Source organism: Austrofundulus limnaeus, unplaced genomic scaffold (genome assembly GCF_001266775.1).
Source record: "Austrofundulus limnaeus strain Quisiro unplaced genomic scaffold, Austrofundulus_limnaeus-1.0 Scaffold229, whole genome shotgun sequence".
In the NCBI taxonomy this organism is placed as follows: domain Eukaryota; kingdom Metazoa; phylum Chordata; class Actinopteri; order Cyprinodontiformes; family Rivulidae; genus Austrofundulus; species Austrofundulus limnaeus.
Window position 1 is genome coordinate 477,839 of NW_013952631.1, and position 21,934 is coordinate 499,772.

General features: G+C 38.8%; 2 protein-coding genes across 3 annotated transcripts in view; one reads left to right on the plus strand and one right to left on the minus strand.

Moving 5' to 3' along the window:
- The window catches only part of LOC106525483 (calcium-independent phospholipase A2-gamma), a gene marked incomplete at its 5' end in the record, with an annotated part of 36,145 nt that extends 18,534 nt beyond the window's left edge, over window positions 1-17,611 (minus strand). Inside the window, 7 exon segments of the mRNA XM_014019741.1 lie at window positions 7,081-7,275; window positions 7,628-7,685; window positions 8,406-8,577; window positions 11,646-11,740; window positions 11,936-12,087; window positions 15,003-15,152; window positions 16,640-17,611. Of these exon segments, the coding sequence (XP_013875195.1) occupies window positions 7,081-7,275; window positions 7,628-7,685; window positions 8,406-8,577; window positions 11,646-11,740; window positions 11,936-12,087; window positions 15,003-15,152; window positions 16,640-17,611 (1,794 nt within the window).
- Window positions 17,612-19,125: 1,514 nt separating this feature from the next.
- dnajb9a (DnaJ heat shock protein family (Hsp40) member B9a) lies at window positions 19,126-21,697 on the plus strand. 2 transcript variants are annotated; one of them, XM_014019742.1, is made up of 3 exons: window positions 19,126-19,260; window positions 19,514-19,744; window positions 20,672-21,697. In XM_014019742.1, exons 2-3 carry the CDS (start codon window positions 19,528-19,530, stop codon window positions 21,106-21,108), a joined length of 654 nt encoding a protein of 217 aa, XP_013875196.1. In that variant the 5' UTR covers window positions 19,126-19,260; window positions 19,514-19,527; the 3' UTR covers window positions 21,109-21,697. The 2 variants fall into 2 exon arrangements, with proteins under 2 accessions (XP_013875196.1, XP_013875197.1); XM_014019743.1 differs by having other exon boundaries at window positions 19,126-19,238.
- The last annotated feature ends 237 nt before the right edge of the window (window positions 21,698-21,934 follow it).

The following is a 21,934-nucleotide window of genomic DNA, read 5'->3' on the forward strand; positions in this document are numbered from 1 at the left end:
TATATATATATATAAGAAGCTTGCATTGCTCCTCTGCAGCCACAAACACGCCCACAAGTGTCCCCAAAATAATCTGTTTCCCTGCCAAAGGGTACACCGCAAGAGGGCTGAAAAATCCTCAAGTCTGTATGAAATCAGGGGTAGGATTATACACAAGGATTAGATTTTTTATGTTTTTTATGTTTTAAAAAATGGGGGGAAGGAGGTGGGGGGAGGGCATTATCCTCCAATCGCATTATGCACGCATAAATACAATAATTTATTTTTCCACACACTTTTCCAAATTTAGGAAAATTCTAAAAGCAAATACATCTCTGTACTTTTTAAGACTCTGAAGGAATAATCTATAAAAAATAAATAATATAATCAAATAATTTCAAAATATACTTCACTACTGCAGTCTTTAAGAAGTAGTAGTAGTTTTAGCAGTAGTGATTGAAGAAGTAGTACCAGTAGAGGTAGAATCAAAATTAGTTACTTTATATTTTGGTGAAATTAAAGTCCGCATTATTTTACTAACATCACCAACCCCACCACCCCAAAGAAAAAGTTTCATCCCAGGGCACACAAAGTCAGGTTCTGTCCTCACACTTCGATATCAAGGTTTAACCCAAGAGGAGATTGATGGACATGACAGTGACTAAATGATTCGATTAATCCCTACATCTCTTTTCTCTGTCAGCTCTGTGGGGTTCAATGTGCAATTTATTACTGAAAATTTCAACCTAAAAGGCCCTTGCGAGTGAAGGGGAAAAAAAAAAGAAAAACAAGGTGATAGTAGAGCTCCAAAGGGTCGTGAATTCCTGAGCTGTCCGTTTGAAAAAGCACTTCATTATGTGATCCTCTCTGCTGCTCTCTCCACATTTAATGTCTTCTTAAGCTCATGTTTGAAATTTGCTCTTTTATTAGTGTGGAGAAAAAAAATTACGAATGTGAGAGCGGATCTGACCTATTCCATTTGCAGCTGTGTTGAGTCTTTCTGTTAAACACAGTGCCATGCTGGGGCTCTCATGAGGTCGCACTGGGGGGTGGTGGTCCACTTGTCTCATGTCCTTCATCAAATACTGGCAAGGATGGGCACAAAATAAGCTCCCATTCCTCCTCACTGCTTCAAGAGATTCTATGGTAACTAATAAGAGGGGAAAAACCCATCATAGTCATCATTCCTACCATGCTGAAGCATCGTTTACGAAAAGCCTGAAGTCACGTTCTTCTATGTTCTTCAGAGGAGAGACAACAGAGAGCTTTAATGTGGAGCATGGCCTCCTCTTTTCATCACCTCTATTTTTCAGTCTTTTTTCCCTCTGATGCTCTTCACAAAGTAAGGCTATGCCAACCAAGGCTAGGCTTTGATGATGCCCCTGCTGCTCTGCTTTAAAAGGTCTTGCTCCAAGTTACACTTTCTTTGCTGTTGCAGTTAAAAAAATATACACTTTTATGCACTTTCACCAACGCAGAACAAGGTCAGATTTTAAAAATTTGGGCTTTGCCAGATTTAAATTCCATTCTTCAGACAAAAAAAAAATATGCAGCTTTAAAATTCCAACAGTCGGTCTGCTCATGAAGTGGTCACTCTTGCATTCGAGTGCACAAAAGGATGATTGTCCGGAGCTTGATTTAAGAGAGGTCTGTGGGTGTTTCTTGAAAAGACTGAGATGACGCTCTCTATAGAGAATCCTGACATCAGGCAGACAGCATGTTGAGCTCATCACTGGTTTTCAAGTAGCCAGTAAATAAAGTCATCCGACTAGAGGGCAAAGACTACAGTACAATGAATGGATGATGAACTGTTGGAAGCTTACAAGAAACTGTATAACAAAAAATACAAATGCTGCTTAACTCAAATTTAAGTCCCTTAGAATTAAAGTTAATCTCAAAACTCTTACTAAACATAAAAATGTGACGTGATAATATACAAATATTTCATCTATTTATAATTTCCTTTTAAACAAGATATAGTATAGGATTAATGCTGAATGTTTTCGTCTTAAAATCCATCCTCCACAGCATCTCTGTAGACTGTATTCAACAAAGATTTGTACGTTTCGTTTGTGTGTTTCGCCGTGGGGTTTGATCCACAAACAATGAGTTGCCAGTTCCAACCCCTGCTCTGTTTGTCTCAGCCCTTGTGTCTTTGGGCAAGATACTCCACCCACCTTGCCAGCTGGTGGTGGTGGTACCGGTGCATGGCAGCTTCGTTTCTGTTAGTCTGCTCCAGAAAAGCTGTGGCTACAATGTATCTTACCACCATCGGTGTGTGAATGTGTGAATGACGGCAGTGTAAAAAGCTTTGGAGTCCTTGGACTTGATAAAGCACTATAAAAGTTCAGGCCATTTACAATTTACCAAATGTATTGGAACCGGAACAGAGTTCCCAGCATTTCATGAAAACAAAATTCCCAGATTTTGCCTTGAGTAAATCCTGAAATTTCAAGAGATTTCACATGGCATCTCACATTTAATTCACAACACCCAGAACCTAGAGTTTTAGGTGGTGAGCAAAGTATTTATTGCAGCACTGTGTCTTTTTAAAACTAGAGTGTTCTTGTGTAAGTGGCCAACCTACCAGGCTCCAAACAAAAGTCTGACCTGACACTGGTATAAAGCACAGTTGGCATGAAAGTGAATCATTATGATCAGCACCAGAAGAATCCTCCCACCACCACTCACACGTCAACCCCATCACCCAGCTAAGCAGGACATCTCAAGATATTTTTGCCAGACTATAAAATAATCTGAGATGAATGACAGCTCTGGAAGCAAGGGGCGCTCAACTCCATTTTGGCTTTTTAGCTTCTCGAAATCAGAGTCACATTCAGAGATGAGAGTAAGAATACAGTAGCCAACAGTGTGCATGGATCAATCATTCCTAATAAATAATTCTATTGCATTACATAAGATACTATTATGTCATCTTAGCCAATCAGTACGGATACTGGGGCTGCACCTAATAATTATTTTGATAATCGATTAATCTGTCGATTAGTTTTTCGATTAATCGATAAGTCACTGTTATTTTTGTCACAAGGTCCATCTGTGCTTCATGTGAGTGCAGCTCCTGGTCCAGCTGCACTGCACATCTCATCTCACCTGATCACACTTACAAAATGACCTTAAGTTTAATAACTTAATCATATTTATTTCTAACATTCATACACTTGATTATTTAAAAATGAAATTAAATACAAATTAAACTACAAGTCATCTTTTAAATAAACAACTAATGTACAAATAACTTAAAACAGCAGCCTCTCTCCAGCATGAGGGGCTGTTAACCTGCCCTGCAGGCTGTAGACGTAGCTTTGCAAGTCCAAAATAAATAATAACTTTCATTAAAGTAACCAAGACCCATTTAAGAGATGGTCTCAGTTCGCTTCCAAACTATCTCTAGTGCAGTTCGCTTCTGGTGTGAATAAAGACCGGCCTCAAACCGAACCAACTACAGGAAACGTTCACCTTTTTGGACTTCACAAGCCACCATTGCTAAGCAACATGATAACAATTAGCACTTCAGTGTTGCTAATGCTACCACTTTGCCACAAACAATCATCTCATCTCCTTTGCATTGCAGCACACATTTGACGACGCTGTCCCAAAGTTTGAAGTATATTATTGCAAAAATGCAGTTAAGTGAGCTGCTCTTGTGCTCTGTCCTGCTCCCGTCATTTCTGTCCAATGGGAGCACTGACCGTCACCTGCATGGCTAGTTTATAAATCATAGTCCACTTGCAAAAAAGCCCAACATCAATACAAACCACTCCAAACAAACCATAAAATAAAGTCTGCTATTAATCCGGACCAAACAAGTGGACTAAGGTTGTATTCACACCAGATAGTCCAGTAGACTCGGTTCGATTGGGGACCAAAATTGGAAGATTTGTTTACATTTTCAATTGGTGAGGTTGGTTGGTTAGGGAGATTAGCAGAGGAAGGCATTGTAAAGCAATTCATTCCTCATTCCTTCCTTTCATTCATTTACTATGGCAAGCTCTAATAAAAGTTAACACAAATATCTTTCAAATACCAACAAAAAACATGCTTGTAACTTGCATAATAAAGAGGTAAGATGAGTACAGGTTCATCGTCAACAAGTTAGCAGCATAAGTAATTCTTGAAAATTCTTGTATTTTTTCATATTACAGTATGCATTGCAGGGTCAGAAAACATCAAAATGTTATTTTTTTCCAATAATGTGCAGCCCTAATTTTCCTTACAAATATGGTCCCATTTAAGGGGAAATAAACAATCTAATATGACGAAATTCTTACAAACCATCGAAGCATAATTACATATTTTATTTTAGATGGTTTCATAAACTGCATTATAATTAGATTAAACTGAGATCTTCCTAATTAAAATGAACTGGTTTAAATAAACCGCAAGTAACAGAGTTTAAATTGGACCTGTTTACTTCATTTCTGCTGTAAATTAGTGTTATATAAATAAATTGAAATAAATTAGCAGAGCTTGGTGACGCTGTTGCATAATTAGATTGCCTGTCTTCTTTCCAACAAAGCAGATGAAACACATTCACAGCATGTGTGTGAGAGTGTGTGAGAGTGAGAGAGAGAGAGAGAGAGAGAGAGAGACAGAGAGACACACAGAGAGAGAGAGACAGAGAGAGAGAGACAGAGAGAGAGACAGAGAGAGAGACAGAGACAGAGACAGAGACAGAGAGAGAGAGAGAGAGAGAGACACACAGAGAGAGAGACAGAGAGAGAGAGACAGAGAGAGACAGAGACAGAGACAGAGACAGAGAGAGAGAGAGAGAGAGAGAGAGACACTGTTGGGATAATTTATGTATCTCAAAGTAGAGGGAGATCTGCTGGATAGCATGCTGGGGAAATCTCCCTTCATAGGTGGGTTTTCATCAACCGTTCTTTTATTCTCTCCTCCTGCACCTTCCTGTTCACCAACACAACGGACACAGCATCCAATTAGAGGTGCTGAGGCTCTCTGTGCACGATGCAGCCTTTGATGTAAAGACGAGTGTTGTGTCTGCGTAAGTAAAGATGCTGCACATTACATCTGCATGTTGAACGCCAATTTGAGGAGAACCTGAATGTTGTAGGTTCAACACAGGCTACATCAAATAAATATCCTAACAGTGAGGAGAAAACTGCTTTTAATTTGTTAAACTAAAATAACTGTTTATTATTATGTAGTTTTCTTTCTGGATTTTATAGTCTCACCTGTGTTTCCTGCCTGAGTCAAGAGGAAACTTGCATATTGATCAGCGAAATGCTAAAACAGACCAGTGCTTCGTTAGGTTTCTGGTGGCTAATGCAAACCACTTTCCTGGAGATGGATTTAAAGTGAGTCTCAGTATGACTCTGCCGCCTTGCTCGCCACTCAAAATGTAGCTGACTGGAGATAAACACTGACAAAAAGGAAATGGAGTTCCTCCTTCCCACTCAGTGTGCAGAGGATTTTTCTCATTAGGCTTTTTGAAATCCTTCAAACACTCCAACATCAGCACTGACTGCACAGGGCATTTTAATTCAGCAGCCCAACAATAAGCTCCGCAGTGAGCAGCAGAGGACCAAGGTTCAGTTGTCACACGGAGCAGAAATGTGAAAGAAAGCTCTGGTTAAAGTAAGTCCGTACAAAAATCTACAAATAGTAAATATCAGTACAGGCTAACATGCAAAGATCAGACAAAAGGTAGTAATACACAGTTGAACAGATTTTTTTAATGTTACTGTATAGAAAATGCAGCATATGATTTAAAGTGCCCGTGGCATCAAATTTTTGTAACAAATATGAACGCATTTTTGAAAAGATAACACTGATAACATATTGCAAAAGAAATCTCACGCCACTGAGATGAACAGTTGAGGTATTTTCACGTGACGCAGCAGGAAGTGATGACAAAGGGGAACGTCTGAAAGTGAACAGAGCATTGCTACAACGGCAAACAACACAGACTGTAGAGAAGAATCTGGTTTTGAGTCACTGTCAGAGAGAGATGAAGAGTCAGAGTTCAAATAATATTGTTTCCATAAACAACAAAAACCAGGGAGTTCCCCTCTGATGACACTTCCTGTTACACTTCAGTTCCAAAGAAAATATGCCAGTTATGTTACAAAATGGGTAAAATCATGTGTAATATCTCAATTTTCTTAAACATAAAGACGTTTTCTTAGACGTTTTGTATTTACAGAATAAGCACATCACAGACACTTTAAGGACTGCATATCGCCCACCACCTTTCATGTCAAAGTTGTAAACTAAAATTATCTTATGACTTGAATGTTTAAGTTGTAGCTGTTTTGGTCAAACCTAGTAATGGACGTTATGCATGATGCAATACTAGTAAATCATGTGTGGCTTGTTATAACTTGAAGTATGAGTTGAGGATGACTCAGCTATAACTGCACCAGCTTTAAGCTGAATATCCAACAAAACTGAATAAATTATGGTCACTTTTGTGTAAGCTAATGTTGATTAGCTGTAGTGACCTTGAAATGGAGTGACTTCAAAGGTTAATCAGTTATAGATGTATATCCAGTTTGAAGTTTAATAGGTATATACATAGGGTTTCTTGATAAATTACGCTAACAGACAAAATGGAGTTGATGCAAACAGTTATTGATAAAGTTATAAGCAAAGATGTCGTGCAATGAGCAGTGCTCCAAATATATATTGGAGACGCCTCTCAGCTACTACCACATCAAGTTTTAACTCAAATATCTGTAAAACTGACTGAGTTACAGACATTTTTGTGTTTTGAAACTGGCTGACTAAAAGTTAATCAGTTGTAAATTCACACCCAGTGATTACTTTCTGGGAGTTTCATTAAGATCCATCCCCTGGATTGTGAGATATTTTGCTAAAATTACAAACAAACACACATACTGTATATAGACAGTATATAAATACATTATTACCTTCAGCAGCGGGCAATAACAAGAAAAGCTTTGCAGAAGAAAATACAAGCAATCAATCTACTTCTTTAAAGCATATTTAACTACCCGATATGAAACAGAACTTTCAGGAGATATTTTTAGATAAACTGTGTAATTTAGCCATCGAGTGCATAATAACCTTTGCTTCCACGCTGACAGTGATGTGACTGACCTGGTGGAGATCATTTCCAAGTCTGAACTCCTGGAAATACCCGGGTGCAGCTGATGTGGCCCGGACGGCCTGCCACAGCTGATGGTGGCAGCCGCCCAGGTAGTGCGAACGCACCCCAGGCAGCAGGTTGTAGTTTCTGAACACATAAGCCTTCAGAGGGAGACCCCGGTTCACGATGGTGCTCACTGCCGCCACCTGCAGGCAAACAGGAAATGGCATTCAAGGTGACTTTCTTTTAAAAAGGACAAGGCTGGGTTTAATGTTGAAACAGATGAAAAATGCAGGACTGATATCGTGGCTGACGTTCTGACAGATCGGTTTATTATCTTCTCTGCTCCCTGAGCCTCGGTGTAATCTGCTGTCATTTAAAATCTGTAATTCGTCAGGCACGCTGACGTTTGGTTTTAGAGTGCAATATCCATTTACCTGTCTATCTTACTGCAACACAGATGGAGAGAGGAGTTTTCTCTCTAACATCCCAGTAAATATGGCAAAGCAAAGAGTTGCAGGATTAAGCTGGGAGAATAAAACATCTTCTGAAACTCACCTTAGGGCATTTTGGGTTTCTTGTAGTTTCCACCATGAGGTTAGAGCCCATTTTCTCCCTGTGGAAACATAAAAAAAGTGATTTTTTTTTAGTTGCTTTCTTTCGTGAAAACTGAGAAATATTTTAAAGTCTTGAGCCAGCCCTCATTTGTTTTTAATTTTGCTTTTAAAGGACCCAGGCAAACACAAAAAAAAAAATCCTAACTGAAGGGATAAATCAATGTTGTGTCTGTAAATAACAGACAACTTAGCATAAAACGTAAGTTTGCTGATTTGAGCACTTTGTTTTTGCATTCAGAAAACAGAACTTTTTTGGGGGAAAGTAGGCTAAAGATCAAATAGCTTTTGTCATACAATATTATTTTTGCACTTTTTCTTGAAAATGTGCAAAGAGTGTTGATAATGAGAAAAAAAGCTGCAAATAATCCAAAAAATAATCAGTAAATAGTTCTCTTCAGAAAGCCTGATTAAGTGCTCTATAAAACCACACTGGAAAAGGTACATGAAAGTCTGTCACCATGGAAGTTAAAACATATTTAATAAAAAGTGTTTAAGATTTGCTTAATAAATTTCTTGTTTTAATCAGCACTAAATAAAGTTATATTGTTCCTTTAACCACATGTATTTTAGAAGACTGCATACAGAAAATAATCATCATGTATTTATTTAAACAATACAGCAAAAAAAATAATATTTTTTTGGTTTAACATGTTTTGCAGCACCTCCTTTGTTGTATTTAAATTGACTGTTTTTGTGATCTATTCAACAGTGAAACTGACTTTAAGATGTTCTCCCAGGGTTCGCTGTCATAGAAGGCATGTCTCCAGCCCATCTTCACGGTGCCTAAGATCACATTCTGTTTAAAAACATCTGAACTCAGCTTCCGGTAAAGATCATCGCACTCTTTTACAGGAATTTGGAACAGGCCGAGCATGAACCCAATGACTGCACCTGGAGGAAAATACACAGCAAAACATTAAAAAGGAGAAAATGGAATGACATTTTAATTATTTTGTAGTTAAGAAGAATTACACTGCCCGGCCAAGAAAAAAAAGTTGCCACTTGGATGCTATGATGTGGGGTCGATGCAGTTGGTCAGGTCCAGGTTCAGCAACAGTCTGTGCTCAAAGAATGAGGTCAGCTGACTACCTGAATATACTGAATGACCAAGTTATTCCATCAATGGACTGTTTCTTCCCTGATGGCATGGCCATATTCCAAGATGACAATGCCAGGAGTCATGAGGCTGGAATTGTGATGACACATCATTTTCACACATGGACTGGCTCCACAGAGTCCATTGAGAATCTTTGAGATGTGCTGGAGAAGGCTTTGTGCAGCAGTCAGACTCTCCCATCATCAATGACAGATCTTTGTGAAAAATTAATGCAACACTGGATGGAAATAAATCTGTTGACATTGAAGAAGCAGTGGTTCCCCTACCATTATTCGAGCTCCCGGCGACCGCCCCTCCAAGAATTTCATGGCATGTAGTCATTTTTATTTAAACAAGACCAGATCAAGTCAAGAGTTATTTTTGCTCCCCTCCATATCCACCTCTCATCAAACTTGGGGAAAAAAGACAGTGCAGAGTGAGGCTGTGAGCGCTGTGTGCGGTCCTCACAAAGGTAGAAAGACACGTCTGTGTGTGTGATTAGACGCGCGATGAAAACTCTTTTTTTAAATCACGTAGCACCGATGCGACAGCTTTGCAAACTACTTTTTCTTTCTTTAAAGGAAGATGAAACAGGTGAAGCCACAGCATGGTTACCTTATCAATAATTACTTTTATATATTACAGCAAGAATCACCAACACAGACCCTGTGTGTGACCAGGTTCCCGCAAGTCTGGTCATGTTCTAATAAACAGTGCTGATCACCAGCGCAGCTACAAGCTGATGTAATGTCCTCAACTTTTAAAAATTTAACAAGTAGTTTGTGAACTCAAAACACCATAAATCCAGGCAGAATGAGCTGCTGTACAGGTCATGGGCTGAGCTTCTCTCCTCTGTCACTCACACACACTGCAGGTCAGACAGTCCTGTTCAGGAGCATTAACCCTTAAGGACCCAGGTTATAATCTTTCTTTAAAATGTGGTAAATAAATTCATCTCAGTGACTGAGAGGAAGTTTTATTTTTGACAGTTGCAACTGTTATTCTTTATATCTATAAGATTTAAAATTCTTCTAGTTCTAATGATTATTAGAAAGGGCATGATTTAGGATTTTACTGATATTTTATTCAAAACATGTTACAGAAGTCATAGAAGCAGGTTTATTTTGAACAAACATTACAAATGTGTTCATTGATTCAAAACTGTCAAATATATTTACAAACAACACTAAACTGATTCAGATTAACATAAAATAAATCATGTTTTATAATTAAATGTCTGTTTCCTGCTATAAAGAAAAATCCTCCCCCTGTCCTCCTTGTTCCTAATCAGGGTCAGACTAATCAGCTGGAGACTGTCCCAGCTGCCTTCGAGTGAAGGGAGGGGACACCTGGACAGGTCTCTAGTCTCCATCAGGGACACAAAACAGACAATCAACCATCGACACTCTGAAACCTTCTGGAGCTCTTCTGTGTGACTCTAGATGTGACAAACTGAGAACTCTGGACTCAGATCCATCTGGTGCTGCACAGAGTTCTGACCACTTAAATAAATAAATAAATAAATAAATAAATAAATAAATAAATAAATAAATAAATAAATAAATAAATAAATAAATAAATAAATAAATAAATAAATAAATAAATAAATAAATAGTTATTGATAATTATCAGGAGTCCTTAACTTTAGGATGTAGTTAGGCAATTAAATATTCACAATGTAAATTTATTACTATAATTGAAGGTGAGTCATGTAAAATTATGTTTTTATAAACAACCCCCCCACCCACACACACACACACACACACACACACACACCAATTTCTTAGGGGAAACACTGAAGCTTATCCAAACAATGCCATAGCGAATGCATGTCATAATCGAGGCTAAAGGTGATCCAGTGAAATATTAGTGTGTTGCCTTTTTTTGGTGGCAACTTTTTCTTTTGGCCAGGCAGTGTATTTATCATATAAATAAAACATCTCATAAACTCTTCAATATATTTTAATGAAACTCTCTGAAAATAATCACTGTATTTCTACTGCTGATTACATTTTGGTATCAACCTGATCAAACATGGTCACCACAAAAAAGTAAATCAACACAAAAATGGGTATAACTCTGTAATTTCCTTTACAGATAATGAAATAAAGTCTTGTGTGATAGTAGCTGACACAGATTATGCTGGATCTTTGTTCAAAACATTGACATGCTAGGTGGCAGATGATGTGCATTCCTTCAAACAATGTTAGCCTTGTTTTAATAATGAATTGGGGAATGCAATAACACTTGTAACACTAATAGGAGGAGAATGTACTGAAAAAATGCCTGTTAGAAATAGAACTACCCCTTGATGAGACATTTGTTGGAAGTGATTTGAATTAATATGATCAGACTTCTCAGTGTTAGAACATCTGCTCCCTCTCATGACAGACAGAATGAATTATTGCTGTGTAACAACCTTTAGTTGGAGCCAAAATATAAACAGAAATACATATCAGCTTTTTATTCCAACTGAATATGTTCTCTAAACAAAATTCTGTTTTCTAATACATAAAAAAGCAAAGCAGCAGACTAAAACTGATTCAAAGATGGTCAACAGTACCCTCTTGTGGTGACCAGATGTACTGAAAGGAAACTATCAGAATTTAAACTCTAGTTATCAATAAATTTCTAAGAATAAAAAATAATATTACTGCCTTTTTATATAGTTTTCTTTGACATTCGCTGAAGTACAAAGTGGTAAAATTGACGTCACTGCTGCTGGTGGTGAAATTGAGGTCAAAACAAGAGCAGAGGAACAACTGGGTCAGTGAGTTATCTGGTGTCAGTGTTGCACTCTGCTTTAATAATCCACATGCATGCTTCTGTCTGCACACAGAAGTAGGACATGAGGACAACATACCAGTGCTGACTCCACAAATATAGTCAAACAGTTGGTAAATGCGTTTCCCAGTCAGGGCTTCCAGCTTGTGTAAGGTCTGAAGAGCAAGAAGTCCCCTAAACAACGTCAAACATACACAATGTTAAATAATTATTACTCAAAATTACAACATTTATAAAAAACAATGTTTTGCTTTTTAAAACCTAATTTGACAATCTTGAGAATCTAAATTTTGATCTCCTTTCAAATAAATCACGAGGTATATGTTACATAAAAGACAAGGGGAAAAAAAAGCAGAGCTGAACTTGTACCTTAAACCTCCTCCATCTATGGATAAGATCCGTATTCCTCGACCTTGAACAGGTTCCTGATAGCCGACTAATGCGAGAGCTTCTCTGACAGCTGCCCTCAAGCCGGGGTCGTTGGCTTGCTTCAGACGCAGGAGGCAGGGGATGACCTTCTCCTGAAGAACACACCACAGACATACACAGCAGGAGTCAGAAGGGGAAATGAAAAACACTCAAAGCACTTCAAGAACAGAATGTCTCGAACTAGGTTTCTGTCAAAAAGAAAGCTGAAGGGTTTGGTGAAATTTAAACAGGATGGATATACGATTAGTCTAGCTGAGGCTGGCTGGAGATAAATCTCTGTTGAGGGAAAAACTGGTGGTGGTTTTACAGAATTAACAGTGCCTGTAGTCTAAATGTCTAAAGTTCAGTTCAGAACAAATTCTCCACATTGTCAAAGGTAAGGCCGTGACTTAAATACACACAGCAGCACTCAGTCTGCACCGAGCTGACAATAGGCTCTTACACTAAATAAATAAATAAATACCAACCTCCAGCTGCCAACTCTAATGTCAAACCCAGTGTGCAATAATACACAAGTTTGTAGGGCATTTTTTTTATATTTTAGCTCACTGAAGAGTTCATGTGTTTGAATTTAAAAGCCCACATTTCAGTTTGACCCAGTAAAACACTGTTTTGTACTTTAGAGATGGGACGAATGGCTCTTTGAAGGGATCAGAAGCTCGACAAGCCATTTGTTTCAAACAGCCGTTCGATTTTGTTCGAGCGACGTCAACGGCTGTGTCCAAAACGACGGGCCGGGTCCTCCGGAGGACCCAGACTACCCGATCGAGGTGGGCCGGGTCCTTGGTAAACCGGGAAGACTGGAAAAAAAAGAGGCTGTGAATTTGGACGGTCTAGCCTCCCCTCCTTACCCCGGCGTATGTCATGTCACCTAGCAACCATGACGACGCTAAATAGAAGCAAAAATAGATCAAAATTAGAAAAATATAAATATATTAGCATTGTTAATATCACAAAACAATAAAATTAATTTAAAGGTAACATTTGAAGAACTAATTGACCCACTGTAGGTGCATGTTTATTTCATGTTTTTTATGACAAAAATAATATTTAAAAACATGTCCATACAAATGATAAAAGTATTAGAATTACAATTGCTAGAAATTTTTTAATTTTATATCGCCATATTTTTTTAAAAACGTATTTTTTTCTCTCGCTTCATCCGCCATTACTAGCATAAAAAAATCTCCGGTCGGGCCGCAATGCATTATGGGATATGCTGGGCCGGGAAGGATCCATCAGCTCAGTCCTTAAATTCAGGCCAATGGAAGGATGCATTTGTCGGCCGCATCGGAGGAGTCTTCGGTTTGGGACGTCCTTCGTCGCGGCGCTGTGAGGTATGTGGCCGACGAATTCGGCCTTCGGAGGACCCGGCCTGCCGTTTTGGACACAGCCAGTGTCTTGCCCAAGGACACAACTGAGACAGATGGAGCAGGGGTTTAAACCGGTAACCCACCAGTTACAGGACATACCCCTACCTCCTGTCACCCCCAACGTGATGACGTGCAGAACTCCCCAAGCAGAAACCCCCCTCCCCCTTAGCTGCTTTTCTGCACCCCTCTGCCTGATTTCTGTAAATAAATAAATAAATAAATAACAACATAGAACTTGACGCCAACCTTGCTGATGTCCCCCTTGCATATGCAGAGTAAAAATGGCAAAAAGCAACAAATTCTTGATCTCTCCATGATATCACAAGATCGCTCGCGATCCACAAATGCATAATTATACATAATTATTTGCTTACAAAAAATTTAACTCAATAGCTGCTTTCATTACTGAGCTACTGCCATCATACTGCCGTGAGAGTTGGACTCCGCTATGGTTGCCCTTTGTCACTGATTCTGTTCATAACTTTTATGGACAGAATTTCTAGGTGCAGCCAATGCGTTGAGGAGATCCTTTTTGGTGACCTTAGGATCACGTCTCTGCTTTTTTCGGATGATGTGGTCCTATTGGCTTCATCAGATCGTGATCTCCAGCTCTCACTGGCACTCGCAGCCGAGTGTGAAGCGGTCGGGATGAGGATCAGTGCCTCCAAATTTAAGACCATGGTCTTGAGCCGGAAAACGATAGCGTGCCGCCTCCGGGTCGAGGAAGAGGTCCTGCCTCAAATGGAGGAGTTCAAGTATCTCTGGGTCTTGTTCACAAATGAGGGAAGAACGGAGCGGGAGATCGACAGGCGGATTGGTGCTGCGTCTGCAGTGATGCGGGCGCTGTACTGGTCTGTCGTGGTGAAGTGAGAGCTGAGCCAGCAGGCAAAGCTCTCGATTTACCAGTCAGTCTACATTCCTACCCTCATCTATGGTCATGAGCTTTGGGTAGTGTAAGGTTTGGCTACGGTGGCAGCCACCTTGGATCACATGACCTTGCAATATGCCACTAGAGCTTGGACATTCAGTAGTGACCAAATGTTAGCGGTTTTGTTGGAATCCTCACAGGCCTTCATTATTTAAATCATGCCATAATGCGAAGGGACGGAGAGCAATCCAAAATAAATTAAAGAATAACTTTAGATAAAATGACATTCAAGTGCATAAATGTAAAAAATAATAATCAATCTTGTTTGAAATCTTGCTGGATTTCAAACAAGGGTTCAAATAAGGTTTCAGCACAAAAAGTCTGGTTAACTTTCGACAATTTAGATCTTGCTTTTTATTCATGTTTTTGCCTCTTCATCATGATCCTCTTTCCATTCCAACAATAGACTGCCCATTGATACTACCTGCCTGCGCCTTCTTCTTCTGTAGTTTTCAGGCTGGCATGTCCTTCTTCATTAGTAAACAACAAAACCACAGACAACAGAAGCGATTATATTCACTACTTATTGCATTGCAACTACAAATAAACATTAATAGTTAATTAATAAGATGTGCTGACATTAAAGATCTGTGTCGACATAATCGATTACGTCGAATAATCGTTGCGACACAATTATATATAAATCTTGTTTTTTTGCCCCCAGTTATTTCAAACTTATGTGAAATGATCTTGATAGATTTCTCACCTTTACAGCAACACCACAAGTGTCTGGGAACTCCAGAAGGTGGTAACTTAAGTCCTCCACCCTGCTGATGTAGACCCTCACGTCTGAAGCCCGGTGGAGAGCCTGAACCAGAGCCCGGGTTCGGTTGTCCACACTCACCCTGGCAATAATCTACAAAAGGCAAATAATCAAACATATTTAAAAAGCAGCATTTTTCTAAACAGTTTTTATGCAGGTATTTTTTGTGGGACATTTGTTAATCGACCCGATAACACAGTTTTAGTCAAATCAACACAACCTTGTTCATCTTGTTTTCACATCTGGAACAAAACTTGTGTTATTTTATCTTTCAAACCTGCCTGATTAATTATAAATGCAGTATTGTTATTTTCAAGATACATAAACACTATTTTAAAGAATTAACACAAGTGCATAACCTATCTTTTTTAAGGTTGTATTTAGTTTATTGAATGACTAAGAAACAAAAACTTCAAGCTTTGTTTTAAGCACTAATTAGTTTTATTTGCATCAACTAAAACCTTAAGTGTTAATCAGCTCATCTATCGTTTAACCAAAACTAAAACGCATTTACACAACAGTAAAGAGGAATAAAATCATTAGATCAGAAATAAACGTAGAAGCCAAAAGTACTCTGGTTAACTGTGCACCTGAATTAAAACATACTTAGGACTAAATAGAAAATAAGTGCACTTTTTATGTATTTACTAAGTAACATCTCTGTGTTTTGCCATAACTTTGATGTCAAATGTTTCTAAACCTCAACATACATGTTACAGAGTTGCTAAGAACTACAACCTCTGCAGGAGGAGGGAGTGGTATTTTTGAAAACAGATTCCTAGAACTCAGGCCGAATGTAAGCACACTGTCATCTGACCTACAGAGTGATGTCAGAACAGCAGGCAGTCTGCAACATCATCTCACACACTCTGCACTGTCTCCTGTTGGCACTAGGGTTTGTTGAGCTGCAGGTAAATAAATCAAACCTCAGCCAGAACTGAAGTCTTGGCTGCAAAGTGAAATAAAGCTTGCATAAAGCTTTCATGCCAGAGTATTAAACTAAAATTAGCTTCTGCTGAGAAATTTGGGAATTTTAGTTGTTATGGTCAAAACTTAAAAGCAGTCACATAATTTCACCCTCTATGTTTTGTGAATGACTCTCAGCTAGTATAAAATCAAATTTTAGCTCAATATTGGTAAAATTGGTTGAGTTAAAGCCATTTTTATGTTGGATAATGTCAATTAGCTGTGGCAGCAATCTTAAATTGGATTAAATCTAGGTGTTAATCAGTTGTAGACTTCCAACAGTTAATGTCAAAGTTTTAAGCAAAGGTTTATCAGTAAAAATGAAATGTAAACATTTTTGTGTTTTCTGTAGTTAGTTGGCTGTGATGGCCATCTTGAATTGGGTTGATCAGTTGTACATGTATAATGAGATATATCCAATGGTTCATTAGTCATTTAACTAATGATGAAAACATACACAGGTATGGGCAAAATTGTTTCTCTTTTGCCTTCCTTCAACTGATGATAGAAATATTACATTTTTCATAAGGTGATCAAGTAGTTGTTTACTTCCTCTGATTTTTGCTACAAAAGGAAAACTGTTAAATAAAACTATTTCTGTGTTGCACGCCTACCTTTTCCCTTTGAAGCACAAGTTTCTTGGCTTTCTCCTCTGCAGCCGCCTGCTCTTTACTGACCGTGGCCTCAACCTGTTTTCCTGACACGTCCTCGGTCTTCTTCTCCTCCAGCGTTGCACTCTTGGACTCTCCCGTCCTGAACTTGGGAACAAGCGGAGCGATGTAGTTCCCAACAAACGCCTGCACGGTTGGAGCTGAAGAGGACAGGTACTGTCCCAAACTCCTCTTGGAGGAGGGCGAGGCGACTGAAGGAGCTGGTTCGATTTTGTCAGACGCAGCAACCGAGGATTGTTCGTGTTGGGAGGAGGAAGGGTCCGCGCTCTCCCCTTTCTTGTCCAGAGTCTCTGAGCTGCTGCCAAAATAGGAGTTGATGTGATGAGCCAGGTAGGTGTAAGTGTCATCCAGGTTGACCGGCAAGGAGCTAGGATGGAAAAGGCCTGGAGCTTCTTTGAGAGTTGTGCCCTTGCTCTCGGCGTCTTTAAGTAATGTGGGAAGCTCCTCCATCCTTTTGGCACGACAAGCAGGAGCGACACGTCTCTGCTTTTTATTCTCGTCTTCACTTACAGTCACGGCTGCAGCTGTGATGGTCACCTGGGTGGAAGCATTGGGAGAGGTGGAGGTAGTGGCCCTTGCATCCAACGCAGCAGCAGAAGAGGGAAAATCGGGGCACGCAGGAGGTGACTGTGCGATAAGCTGAGGCGCAGTAGATGCAGAATGCAGAGGACTATTAGTGGTTGAGACTACATTCTCCTCAGCTTTTTGTGGCGATTTCATGCTTACTTCAGCTTGTTTCTCGGCCTTTAAAGTATTTCCTCTGAGGCGAGAGATTTTGGACCGAAGTTCTGTGTGGGTCCCACTCACAGCTTTTGAAACTGTGTCCAGAGTGCTCCTGACCCGCGACATGTGCTGGCTCAGGCTGGCAGACCACCGTGAAGTTGAAGTGTTCAAACACAGGGAGCTGGTGTGGAGTCCGAGCCGCTGCTTAGCCTGATATTTGAAGATCCATCCCTTTCTGCTTCGGATCCTCGGGTTGTGGAAGTACTTCAAACTGAGATAACCAGCATGGCAGGAAACAGGCCGTTGATGCTCATGAATCCCACAGTGAAAGGTACCAAACAAGGGAAGTGATGCTACTGACTTGGGAGAATGGCTTTGCCACATAAAAGATGCTCGACCTAGTCTCATCCAAGCAGGAGCCCATCGGTGATTCATATTGTTTCAGATAAAGTAGGGTATCAGAAGAAAATTAGGTAAACATGCTCTTTTTCTTGACTTTTGTCATTAACCTGATGATGAACAACAAAAAGTAAGGATTAAAATGGCAAAAACATTAAAAAATGAAAAACAGAACTAAGGAAAACAAGAATTAAATGGGAATAAAGAAAGTACTAACCATGAGACCTGATTCAGTTTGTTTTATCGCGAGAAATACTGTTTTCTAAGAGCTCATTTAAAGACCGATTCATACACAACAGTTCAGTGTGACTAGCTAGCTTAGCGCAGCTAACATTCAGAAAGGCCACACAAGCTGTAACAAGTCATACCAGGCTCTAAACGCTGTCGCCCCAACAATGTCCGAAATCACTCATTCGTTTAGTTTACGTCGCTTTCCTCCGTTAGCGTTGACACAAAACACAGCTCTATTTCACAACATAGTTCTATAATCGACCTGAAATTTCCAGACCGAAGATGACGGTCGAAAGTAAAACAAGCGTCACGTGGTTCGCGTTCTGCTTCTCCATTGGTTGTCTAAAATTTGGCTGATAAATGGAAGCTGCTGATTGGCTGAGGACGCTCATCTGATCATTGTTGGTTCCGCACTCTGTGCAACACTTGATAAATGGAAAAACACTCAAGCTCAAAGAAGTAATTGTATGCCTCAGGCTTTATGAATGCAATCCATTTGAATGTCCAACAAACTGGCTTAATTTATGTCTTTGCTGTAAATATATTATATTCATATTATTTTTCCACAATATAAAATAGGGTCTGTAGTAGAAAAAAAGGTTGGCCCCCAAATTAATTTAGTAAATCTACAGACTTATTCATATGTTGGTCTTGTGCAGATGTTAATTGTTTGACATATACAAGTTTATTTTGGAAAGTGACTTTAGTTTGACCTTATTTCAATATTTTACTATTTTAAAGCACATTTAACTTTTTGTAAAGTTAGTTTTACAATATAGAATGGTCTGTTATTAAATGATGTATAATTTTGGGTTTTTAATCTAAAAAATAAAAAAGGTAAGAGAGCACTTCTTCATCTATGTTATTCTATCTATGACAACAAAATGCAATTCTTGCATATATAAATGCATAAAATTAGAATTATTTCATTTCAGATTATATATAATATATATATTTTTAATCTGAGTTTACTCAAAGTCCCCTGCTGAAGTTGAACACGGATAATACCAGTAATGACCAACAGGGGGCAGAGAAACACTGGTAACTGTGGTTGAGATTCTCCTAAACCAGCGAAGAAGAAATACAAAACCGGTTTTTTACCGCTGTTTGTCGATATTATCACAAAACACAAATCATGTTTGGCGTTCCGTAGCTGAGTAAAAACTGCGAGTTATTTTAAAAGAAGAAGGTAGGACAGTGTTCTCCAGACGGTAGATAATATGTTTTTTAATTAAATGAGTCGGTCAGGAGGACGGTAATTCGTGTTAGCAACATAAGCTACATGAATGTACAGATATGATGATATAGAACAAGATATGTCTACGTATTGTATTTTTTATTGTAGGGTAATTAAAACGTTATTTCATAGCTAAAACCAAGCTGAAGGAATAATAAACTCGAGTAAGAACATATTTTTTTTTCTAAATCAGAGATGTCACACAGAGTCTTTTATTTTGAATGCAGGGGAGACTGGAGCCATGGCAGCTGCACAGTCTGTCTTGATGTTTGCAGTGTGCATCCTGGTGATAACAGAGCTGATTCTCGCCAGGAAGGACTACTATGATATACTGGGAGTGCCCAAAGGTGCAGCTGAACGCCAGATAAAAAAGGCTTTCCACAAGCTCGCTATGAAATTCCACCCAGATAAGAACAAGAGTCCAGATGCTGAACTGAGATTCAGAGAAATTGCTGAAGGTACAGTTGTTCTTGTTGTCTTTAATGGATTTCTAACAGGAATAATTTTGGTTTTAAAGGAAAAAAACTTGTTGAATCAGTTAATTTGCTGTAGGTACACTAATGACAGGTGATACTGACAGAAAATAATCAGTATAAATCATTTTATGTAGAGACTTCACAACAGCATGCTTTGTGGTTTAGTGTAGATTAAACTCACCTGTTCCCCAAAAATGTTTCGCAAATATTCACTAAAAGTGCATCTCAACATAACCAAAAAGTACTTTTCACACTCATTTACTGACCCCTTTTTAACTACTAGGACCCTCAGAATGCACTTGTTTTATCATTTCAAAACAACTCTATTGGATTGCTCTGATACACAACATCTAGTGTTTTAAAAACACACAGAGCTGTGCTCAAACTTATAAACCTTTTAACTAGGGCCGGGCAATAAAACAATAATGATATGCATATTTTAATAGGCATGTGATCAGTATCAATAGAAAATACATCCAATAAAATGTTGATAATTTCACTGAACTCTGGTCCAGAATCGCACGGCATTCTGGGGGATGTAGGCAGAGAAAAGGCTTTAGTCCCTTGACCCCTCATGGTTCAGCTTAGCAAGGTTGTTGGCATTATAATTGCTCCAAAGTAAAACAAAAGAATGATGAGTGAAAGAAGAAAACGAGTGCCACAGCTCAAGAGGAAATTGGGGATAAGGAGGAAAGTTCACATCACCAGTTTAGCAGAATTAATCAGCCCTTTTTTCTCCTGGTCCTTATTTCAAATAGGTAAAACAAACAAACTAATCAATGATTATTGACATCGACTGACATGAAAAGCTTATATCCTGATACATTTTTCAGCCATGTCGTCCAGCCCCACTAACATTCTGCTAACTTCTTCTGCATTATCTAAAATCCATGCTTTTGTTACTCACAGCGTACGAAGTTCTGTCAGATGAGTCCAAGAGACGAGAGTACGATCAGTTCGGTGATACTTCCTACTTCACCAGGGAGACGCAGGGCGGAAAGAGATCAGACTCTCACCAACCTTTCAGCTTCAACTTTGACGACATGTTTAAGGACTTCAACATCTACAGCCAGAACAGACACGCCAACCGACACAGGAGACACTTTGAAGACCAGTCCAGGTCCAACAAGGAGTCCTACAGCAGACACAAGAGACACTTCCAGGGTGGTTTTGGAGCAGGTGTCTTTGATGACATGTTTGAAGACATGGAGAGAATGTTTACTTTCAACAAACATGCCAAACAGACAGAAAGCAAGTTTGATGGCGCACCGAAACAGCACTGTCGAACAGTGACCCAGCGCAGAGGAAACATGGTGACCACGTATACAGACTGCACTGCTTCATGAGGAGGATACAGCACTGTGGTCATGGTTGAGATGCAGAAAACTACTTTGTTAAAAGATTGTGAAATGTTTAAAACTGAAGATGCAAACTGGCATTCATATTATTATATATTTGCTCTGAAGTTGAAGTTTTTGTTATGTAAATTCCTGACTAATTGAATGTAGACATTTTTTGCGCACTGTTGGAGAAAGATGAAGAGGAGTGTTTTTTTGAATGGCGCTCAAGCACCTTTTGTCAGTCCTGAAAGTTAAAAGCATCAATTTCATCTCTGAAAATTTTAAACATCGTCCTCAATGACAAAAAGAAAAAAAATACATGCATCAGACCACAGTAATTATTGAAACACTCCTTTTTTAGGAGAGAGACAATTTATAGTTTCCTTGTATAGACTTTAGTTTAGTTCTTATTTACAGCTATCTCTTTGCTTGTTAATTGTTTAACTTGTGTTTTAAAATTGTTACAATTTTTTTTAAATACTCCTGTGCTCTACACTGCCAGTCATGTTGTTTTAAGCTTTCTATACTAGAATTTGTGGTTAAACCACCATCAGCACGTCTGTAAAAGTAAAAAAAAAAAAAAAAAAAAAGCAAAGTTTGCAAAATCAAAAATAATAAGTCCTATCAGAATGTTTGTTACACTGAAGGGGCAGGTGAGATGACAATTGTGATCTCAAAAGATTTAAGTTGTGTTACCTCCATGCTTTTCTGCTTGTACTCAAGTCTCTTGTTTCCCTTATTGTAAGTTTACTACACTACTGAAGACATTCCGTGTAGTAAAAATTGAGTTTAGTTTTTGGTTAAAGACATTTCAGCTCATATATATATATAT